At 32.8% G+C, this 10,288-nt stretch overlaps 1 protein-coding gene across 1 annotated transcript; it reads left to right on the top strand.

The window, feature by feature from the left end:
* The first annotated feature begins 4,202 nt into the window (after positions 1 to 4,202).
* Positions 4,203 to 5,632, top strand: LOC123562609 (uncharacterized). Its single transcript, XM_053523097.1, has 2 exons — positions 4,203 to 4,337; positions 5,235 to 5,632. Exons 1-2 carry the CDS (start codon positions 4,216 to 4,218, stop codon positions 5,488 to 5,490), a joined length of 378 nt encoding a protein of 125 aa, XP_053379072.1. The 5' UTR covers positions 4,203 to 4,215; the 3' UTR covers positions 5,491 to 5,632.
* The last annotated feature ends 4,656 nt before the right edge of the window (positions 5,633 to 10,288 follow it).

Here is a 10,288-nt window from a genome sequence, read left to right on the forward strand (position 1 = left end):
CTTCCACCACAACCCGTGGGGAGGTTCCGTAATGGACCGCCAATTTTAATTTGATTTATTTGATTGACTACAGTGTTCATGAGTATACTAGTTGCTGTATTAAAATTAGAAATTGTTGAGGGTCTTATAAGTTAGTTGAGTTGAGAGTAAACTTGATATATCCACTGTGCGAACCCTAGGGGTGGTAATCTTCCATTTGAAATATCTGCCGTTTTTAAGTATAGTATGGGGTCGGGATGGTCCATGCTGCTTGGTACTTCAGTAAACTTCATGGTTGCTCTTTTCGAGTGCACCCTTACAGTCCGGACAGATAGAACTTTTATTATTTAAGTAATATAATAGAAGTGAAAAGTATAGTAATACTTTAGTTTATTTTGCCTTACATTTTTATCAATTTATATGATCTTGGTGATATTTATTTCAACAAGAACAAGTGTTTCGTAAATACTGTCAAGATACGTAATTCAGCGACCTTAACCATTCGCAGTAAGGAGCAAATGCTTCGAAGAATCCGCCTTTAAAAGTAATGCCTGCTTGTTTGTCTTTTGAAAGTTCCTGTCATATGCAGACTCAGTAATTTCGGATCTCGTCTCTAAATTCTAGTTGTTTGGTTCCATCTCTTGTTTTCTCGTTTAAGGCTAGTCCATTATTTCAACTGGGAACCACTGAATTCATTTCATGGAAGGCACTCTAGTGTAACTTTGAAGGTTCTATGTGCACCGCCGTATGAACACATTTTCAGATGTCTGTAAATTGTATTCAAGTACTTGAAATATTGTTGTGTTGTATTCTACCCGGGACTAGAAGGTGTGGAACGGTAGCACGGATTTCCGCTACCGTCCATGAACAGGCTTAACCAAACCGAGCCAGCATTTCTTTCATTTTTGTCTATTTAGGCAATTTTTTACAAACTTATAAACCTCTCTATAGGTTTACATATTTCTCCCTGACCTCTGATTTCTACTTTTTTTTCCATTCAATATCTTATTTGCTTGTGTTTGCAACCTACAACGTTTAAAATCCGGACTTGCAGGGACAATAGATAGGCAGTACTTTGGCTACCTACAATTTATCAACATGTTTATCAAATAGTAACAATACTGTAGAGAACAGATTAGATGACCAGTGCCAACAATCGGAAGAGTGTAAAATAACATGTAAGTAAACATTTATATACTGCAACTACCTGTGCTACTCATTTACCAAACTTAGCACCTCGGTCCCATATATGAGTTTGGTGGTACTAGTAGGGTATAGCATTACCCTTTTTTTCCTTTGTTTGTATTGGGTTTAACGCCGTTTTTCAACAGTATTTCAGTATGTAACAACGGACAGTTAACCTAACCAGTGTTCCTGGATTCTGTACCAGTACAAACTTTATCTCCGCAATTAACTGCCAACTTCCGCATATGAGTAAGAGGAGGAGCACGAATGATTTCAGACACAATGTATTTTATCAAATTGTCACGGAGATCATATGACCCGTCCGAGGATCGAAGTCACGACCCCGCGATCCTTAGATCTGCGCTAAGCGGGCGGGTCATACTGTGTTTGAGTGTGGATTTGGCAGAACGAAATGTGAAAATGAAATAAAAGTTTCAATTTTTGAATGAACGCTTTGGAAAGATATATAATGGGGAACATTTTAAAAATTGTTGGTTACCGCCACAAGCTCACATCCTTCACCTTCATCTCCAAAAGTGAACTTTGATCTTGGATACTTATACTTCAGAGTCCAGTGCTCTTCTTTTTATTGTTATATAAATATATTACACCAAGAAGGAGACTTTCTATAAAGGTGGATGGAATTATACTTCAAAGAACGGAAGAAAACCAAACACGTTACACGAATATTTAACTTAGTTCACATCAAAATGTATGAGCTCTCGAGATTTCATGTGTAATGGCTAATTACTTATGTACTACAAATATGAAAAATAATTTATAGCAAACAATTTCGCCTGGCATTTAATTCTCTACGTTATAAATGCACAGTTTTAACACGTCATCATATTTTATTACTCACTATGTCGTGAGCAAATCGATTATTCACTAATTTCATGTTCCTAACTACAAAAAAACAACAAACAATAATATAGGATACAGGTCTTAGTATTTGACAGCATTCCAATGTACAAAAAATACGAATATATTTGTCTTGTAAATGCCAGTTGGTATGATGTTGTGCATGTCGTAATGATCGACCAGTAGAAGTGAGGAAAATGCGGTTATCTTTATCTTTGTACACCACTCAGACTGAAATCATACTATCAAAATTTAAGGCAAACATACAATCAGATGTTCATGAAAATCTTAACTGTAAAAATGGGTTTTCTATTATGTCCCGAATGAAACAGAAAAATGTAATAACTTGAACTCACCAAATCTAGAATAGTTAAACAGCATATAAGATGGCCACTCAGGTCTCTTGCAGCTTCTTTGAACAATCACAAAATAAAAATTGTTTAGCGTGTAAAACAAAACATTCTTTCAAGTTAGAATCACAATAAAATGAAATCTAGCTCAAAAAGGATAATGACAATTTTGATTTGATAACGAGAGAATAATTCTGTATGGGAAAAAAAAACATAAAATATATTGATATTAAATTAAATGCGTACTTGTGAACGTTACTTTTCTAAATGTAAATAACGAATCTGGCATGAAGAATCCAAATATTCTTATATAATGTTAAATGTATATCTGCCTTTAATGTTCTAATAATACACGACCACTAAAGGTAGTTCTGCACGTTTTATAAACCGGGAGTGATGGCGTAACGTCATTTATCCGGAAAACGTAGAATAAAGCCTGGATTCGGCGTACGTAAATGAACATCATTTTATGAATTAATGACAACCAGTGAGAAAATTGATCAAAATGCCACGATTACTATATTCTCAAGTCAAAATATGACATTGAAAATATGACATATTGAATAATTCAATATAATGTCTCAAAATTAGCGTGAAATATTCGGTTTACTTCAATCATGGTCAAGTATCTCAAAAATAAGCACACGGACCTATACATTTTATTTCACCACATTATAGGTCATACGTTTATTTACGACTGTGAGAAGTTTTATCAAAATCTACATTGTAAAAAAATTTCTATTCACGAAAATATTATGAAAGTTATGATTTTCCCATAGACTCCCATTATGAAAAAATGCGCGAGGTCCCAATTTTTCAAATCACTCTAGCAAAAAATCAAGCACGCGACCCTATCCTTTTTATTTGCTGAATTTTCTAGGTATATTCTGAAGTATTGTAAAATTGGAGTTAAATCAAATTCTACATCGTAAAAAAAATTCAATCCAAACGTGCAGAACTACCTTAATCAGTAGTAATAATTATGAAGAAACTGTTCATACTTTAAAACCCTAAAAATATATGGATATAACTTTAAGATACGTAATTGTTAACCTTACTTTCGATGAGAACTTAAAGCTGATTTATGGAACGCGCCATAAAGGAGCAAAGCTAGCGTTGGCGTAACTCGCACTTTGTATTTGGAATAAAAACCCAAACTATTGACTGGCATTTCCAGGCCACAAGCATCCTATAATTCCATAATACATGTGCAAGTTTAAATACTAAAATAAGTTATTCCTGATCGTGAATACCGATTTCATTGTGTAGATGATGCGAAAATTATTGATATTCGTTTTTTAACTCGGGTTAACTCTTGTTGACAGCTTTCCTTTAAACACATTTTAGAGAACATGTTCAGAAAAAAATTCTAGCGCTTGTCGCACAAATAATTGTTTTAGCTTGTACGCTCACATGTACTTACATTGAAATCTTAACATTTTTATTCATAAAACGACAGGACAGCAGTGCTCTGTAAACAAATTTTATCATTGAACAATTCTATTTTTCACCACAACTTAAATTCTTATTTATTTACGTAATAACATTTAACGATACAAACGTGTTTGAAAAAAAAACAAGCACAATTGCGGTACAATATAGCAGCCATATATTTAAAGCCCAAGAATGTGTTAAATGTGTCCTAAGGTATGTATCATCAAAATCCGAATCTAGACTATCAATTTATCTGTCAGAATAAAGAAAGAAACAAAATTCCTTATAATGACAGATTCAGTAAATGTTATAAAATTTCAGAGAAGATCACTCAGAAGCACTGGACGCAATCGTGCAAAATTAGAGCAAACCCTTTTAATGATTATTAGTTAGTTCTGTTACCAAGATGATGATGTTATCGGTAATATTCGTGGCAATGCTTCTCACTCCGCTGGCTTCTTCACAGCCTGAGAAGAGGGGAGGGGTTAACTGTAAGGCATACAGGAACCGCTACGGACCGCTTTGTTAGTAAGTTACTTTGTAGACTTGTTTGGATTTCATGTGCTTCTAAAGATGTTTCTTGGTCACAATTATAATTTTCTATAAGTTTCAATGGAAAGATGAAACTCGAAACATTTTACTATAATTGCAAGACTATTAGATAACGCATTATAATTATCGGAAGATGCATTGTAGTCATCCTTTTCAATTGAGAACTTTGCTCTTTTCCAATATCTTGAAAAATATTTTCATTTTCTTTATCTAAATGTTTGGAAAGTTGTAGTGAAAAGCAGTCTATCATTACAATACTAGTCAATCTTCTGATGATGGATTCGCAGATTGATTATAGTGACTGTATTTACAATCTGCCGTTGTTTGACTTTTCTCCGAAATTGTTACATCTGCCCTACATTTGGTTTTGATTATTCATAATGAGTAGATTGTACTGTTTTAAGTCTTTAAAAGTGTGGTTTCATTCCCTACTGACTCTCTAACGGTGGAATATTTGTTTGTTAGCTCCGATGTAAACAAATCACTAATTCTAAATAATTAAATAACAGTCAAAACTTTAAAAACGTTATCATCGTCTGGCAGTTGGTCAAGATTGAATGAATATTGTAGTCACTGGAAGAACTTGAAAGGTCAGTGAGGGTATAGAAAATAACAAAGTAGTCGCTCAGTCTTGGTGTGCGGGGTTTACGTAATTCTTGCAGAGTTAGCATCCATTATAACAGAAGAAACCGTCTGAGAATTATAAGAATTAATCCGGGGGTATTTCTACAGTATATATACTATTTCGTTTTACTGGAGTATCTCAATCAAATATTTTAACGTTTGTGCGCCAGCGAAATTTGGATATTGAAACAAACGTCTATGTTCAGAAACCTTCATTTTTATAGCAAGCATTTTTTTTTATATTTCAAGCTCCGATACCAGCAGCATTCCAAGTCCAGGAGCAACGCTTCAGTACAAAATAACTGTTAGAGGGAGGCCAAGGATATGCTGTTATGCTTACACGTGCTCAAGACACTCCTGCTATATGAAGTACATCGGATGTGGTCGTAACACATGGAGGTCCTCAAATCTTCCATGGGAAGGCGGCAATGTTGTGGCCAAACCAAGAATGAAATGCAAATCTACTGGCCGATATGTGCGTTATAGTTATTGGACTATACACTGAACTACTACGCAACTACATGAAAAACATCGAAAATCAAAGAATGCAATATCATCTAATATTTCCAAGATGATATAATCTTGATATGGCTATTTATCTAACAACTGCAAAGGAAAACTACATATATTAAATAAAAAGAGTTTGACTGAAACTGTCTTATCAATTTATTATCATCATTAACTAATAATATCCGAAAAACCAACATTCCAAATTTTTCAATTCTCCTTCAGTAAATATGATATTTTTGAATCAATTATCATCTGATGAGATTATGGCTCGCAGTGTATCTACTTGACCAGAGTATCGTTTATGCAATACGTTATTTAAAACTGACATGTAAATCCTATGCACTCTCGTTAGGAAACAGTATACTGTTTTGCCTTAAAACGCATTTTTTTCAGACGTACACGAATCTTGAATGCAATAATATGTAATAGATTCCCTTACTTTGAGCGACGTTTTGCATACATATATCTCGTCCATTGAGACTTTGCGTTTTCATATCATATTTCAGACTACAAGAAATGATTAATATCTTGTATTAAAGTCGCCCAAAACAATTCTTAGTAATAGACTAACTAAAACTACTACGTGCTGTATCTGCACAATACGTAACTTACGAATTATTTCTTCATACACTTAACACATTTTCTGACGCAACACATAATATTTTGCAATATCTAAAATTTTACCAAATATTTGAAGTACGTATCTGAAAATTTGGTATACTATTAGAAAATTATTGTTAATGTCCTACTAAAATTTCAATGAAACAAAAATAAGCTATCTTATGATTTTATGACCACGCTCCATTTTTAAAACTTCACAAAAATACATACACGTACTGATCTTTTTTAAAAGTAAATGAATTTATCGCGAAAACAAATTATAAAACGTACACATGCAATCATTTAATAAACTTGCATTTGGCTACTTTTAAAATGGGCTAAGACATTACAATAAAGGCTATTTGTTTTTGTTGTAGTTTTGATATGTTATTCACACTAAAAACTTTATTTTTCAAAATATGTTTGTTTCAAAAATGCCGATAAAGTGAATAAAAGTGACAAATGCGAAAGGTATTGTCAATGGTCTAAGTGATGCGTAAGAAGATTTGAAAAGTGTAGTGTAAATAAACACCTAGAGTTCAATCTTCGTTTCTACATACTTTCAACATAAAAACACACTTAATTCTTGCATCAACAAAAATAGAAAAAAAATTATCTTAACCTTTAACATAACATATATTTTGCTAAAATATGATTTCAAGATCTTTGTAAAACATGGTATGGCGCCCGTGCAATTTATGAAATGCAAATAAAATATATTTTCGATCAATTTTGGTTCAGTACCGTGTTTATCACTCATGTTTAGATATCTCGAAAACAATAATTATGGTTGTAAGTCAACGGAGTTAATTTTTCAATTAATACCGCTCCTTCTACATCAGTTTCATGAACGAAATGATAACAACGAAAGTCAAAATAAGTTCCACAGAACTACACTAAAGCCAACACTATCCACTAGAATTTTTATCATATTTCTCCAGTTCTATGATTAATGAGAGTCTTTCCACACAAGAATGACGCAATCTGTGTAACCAGAAGCTCTGTGCATTGTAACACAATGATAGCTCGCAGGTCAGTTTTCCGTTAATTCATCATTGTGTTTATTTTATCTATTATTGATTTTGGTAGATAATCCTGATAATTCTTTCAAATGATACGCATTCTGTTTACATGCGTAGGTCATTGTTGGTATTTACTACTCAAGCAAATTTCGTAACATTGGAGTGTTTTATATGACTTTGTTTACTATTATTAGATCAGATATTGCGAAATTCTCAAATGAAATTGATTTGGTCAGCCTTAATTACTTTATTTTTGTTTTCGATGGAATTTTCATTAATTGGCCAGAAATGTTAATTACTTTGTTTACCTGTTCAGCATATTGTTGTTGTTTACAATTTATACAAATGAATCAACCGTTGAATGTTTTATCTATAGATTTGACCCTAATTATTTTGTTTGTTTCGGTAACAGTCATTTATTTACGAAAATACACAATGGTGGTTGATTCTACATCTGTTGTTTACTATTGTATGGGTACATAATGGACGTTTTGATTGACATGTTTTGAAATTGCTTCGAATATTTTGAAATACTGTAAACATGTTATTGCGTTGTAGTTCGTAAAAAAGGTATAAATACTCAGAGAATTAAGAGAAGAGAGGAGATGGGGAGAGAGAGGACTGAGTCAAGAAAAGAGAAGACTGAGTTAAGAATCAGGAAGTTAGAAATGTTTTACAAAAATGGGATCGGATACTTGGCAGTTCGGATCGGTTTCAGATCAGCTCGGTTAAGTTCGATTTTTTGGACTCGGTTTAAGAGCGGGTTAAAAATAACTGTGGAAGTTTTAGAATTGACTATTATGTATAGAACTTTTGGACTTAAGAATAAAAAATTTATTAAAAGTTTGACGCGGGAAAATACTATTTAAAAAGCTGATGTATTTATACCTGAATTGACTGTTAGTATAGTTGACGTCTGTAAACCTTGTAAATAAAACCGAGTGTGAAAAAACTGCTGACTTTCTCAATCTATGCAACCAGTGGTGGTGTTACATGGATCGTTTTCTGGTGCACATGTGACCAGGATTTCAACAGAACATTTTGAACGAACAAAAATTTGTCGCGGATATCACAACGGAAGTACTTAAAAGAATATAGCTTGAAAACTACATTTGGAAATATTGAAGCATCAATTACAGAACAGAAATTCATACAAAAAATAAAGAATAAAAATTTAACTGTTTTCCTTGGAAAATTATTAGTACATCAATGCCGGATAAAACAACGAAAGACCTGAGGAAAACGATCTGGTATTCATTACATGGCGAAATATTGTAGCATCAACAATGAATTAAAAGTTCGGAAGCGCAGAATGCTAATAATAAAAAAAAACTGATAAGAAAAATGGAAAAGAACTATATGACAAATACGGAACTACTGTCGGAGCTGGACAACGAATCGCGCAGAGAAAGCAAATCGTTATAAAGACTGCAACAGGGCCGTGCTACAGAAAATAGCGACTGCAGGAACTCAAGTAAATGTTTCTAAGGAGGAAGGGAGATATATAGATTCCAGGAATATCGTGTAAAATAATATCTAGAAGGAAGAAGATGCAGAACTCCAGAAATAAATGAGGTTAGTGACTGTTCCAATTTATCCTCTTAAGCATAAACGTAGCTGTTCGGAATCGCAGAAATTCTCGTAATTGTTTTAAGTTAAGTTTGGGGTAAAAGTGATTAAAATTCTTTCTTGTGAAATAAGGTAGAAATAATTTTCTCTTCAAAATAAAGTTAAGACACGAAAGTATGATTAATAAAATATATCTAGTATTTTTGACATATGCAGTTGAATCAAATAGGATGGCTCGGAATGTTAAAGATTTCGTTTTGTTTTTAAAAGTTATAGAAGCAGAGATTATTGACGATAAACTCTTATTTACATGGAAACAGATCACACAGTTTGTTTGATTTTTTTTAATTTCGGAAATACTAGAAATTGAAAATCAGCTCATCCTTTTTAACAAATTCGAATAACCGATTAAATAAAGAAATGTTGATAGATGAAATTATCATTGTGAATATCATTGTGCAGCCTATTTTTTAATTCAGGCAGGAATGTGGATGTATACTCTGAGCTCAAAGAATGTTGTATAATTCATAGTTAAGATGTGGGTAAGTCTTAAAACGTGGATCATACATGACATAGGACATTAATATACTGTAGATATATATGAGACGGAAATAATGTCTTAGAGCGTGAGTAACACATATATATCATATTTAAGATGTAAGAAGTCTTAAAGCGTGGATAACGGGCAGTATAGAAATTATAGTGAATATGACGTGTGTAACGTCTTCGGAGCAAGTGTAATGCTCAACTATAGGGAATTAGTCGCCAATAATGCGATTGTTGAAAAAAATAATGTAGAGGATTTTGTTCTTCGAGTCAGAGGGATTTAGTTGCTACTTTGCCTGAATTATTAGGGATGATGTACAAGAAAATAAATATGATGTAGATTTAAGATATGAGGCAATTTTAAAACGGGACGGTTTTAATTTCACAAAACCTTATTTTTTAGGGAGAAATAAAAAGATGAGTAACTATGTTTAGATTCTGAAGATGATTTCTTGAGCTAAATTTTTTCAAGGCAGGGCATATAAGAAATTTGAATTTAGTTAACGATAAATTCCGACAGTTACCCAGTGGTTTGCAGAGATTCGGGACAGTCCTAACAAATAAAAGGCGATGCAACTTTTAGCAGCAGATGATGTATGGTAAAACATGTTTAAAGCCGTCAAAAAAAAATTTTGAAGTAAATCATATGAAGCTTATATGAATACACACGGATAGATAACATTGTACCAGCGTTAAACAATAATATGCAAATCATCACAGAGTACAAACGTCATCCGAAACTAATATGAAATAATCTATGATTAATTCTTGGGAAAATATGCTGGATTGTGTTCACACTGAAAGAATATTCTAGAGACGTGTTTCTTTTGTAGTGTGTATTTTTTTTTTTTATCTTAGCAAGTGTTCCCTTATAGACGTGTGATTTTATTCTTACTGACGTGCTACCTTTTAATAGACGTGTATTTTTTATCTAATAGACATTTCCCTTTTACAGACATGAATTCCTCAATTTTATGTGTTTGAATTGATTGTTATAGCTTTAGCAAAATAAAACGTCAATAGCAACAGTGACATGAAACGATAGCAACGGAGACT

This window comes from Mercenaria mercenaria, chromosome 2, assembly GCF_021730395.1.
Source record: "Mercenaria mercenaria strain notata chromosome 2, MADL_Memer_1, whole genome shotgun sequence".
NCBI classification, from domain to species: domain Eukaryota; kingdom Metazoa; phylum Mollusca; class Bivalvia; order Venerida; family Veneridae; genus Mercenaria; species Mercenaria mercenaria.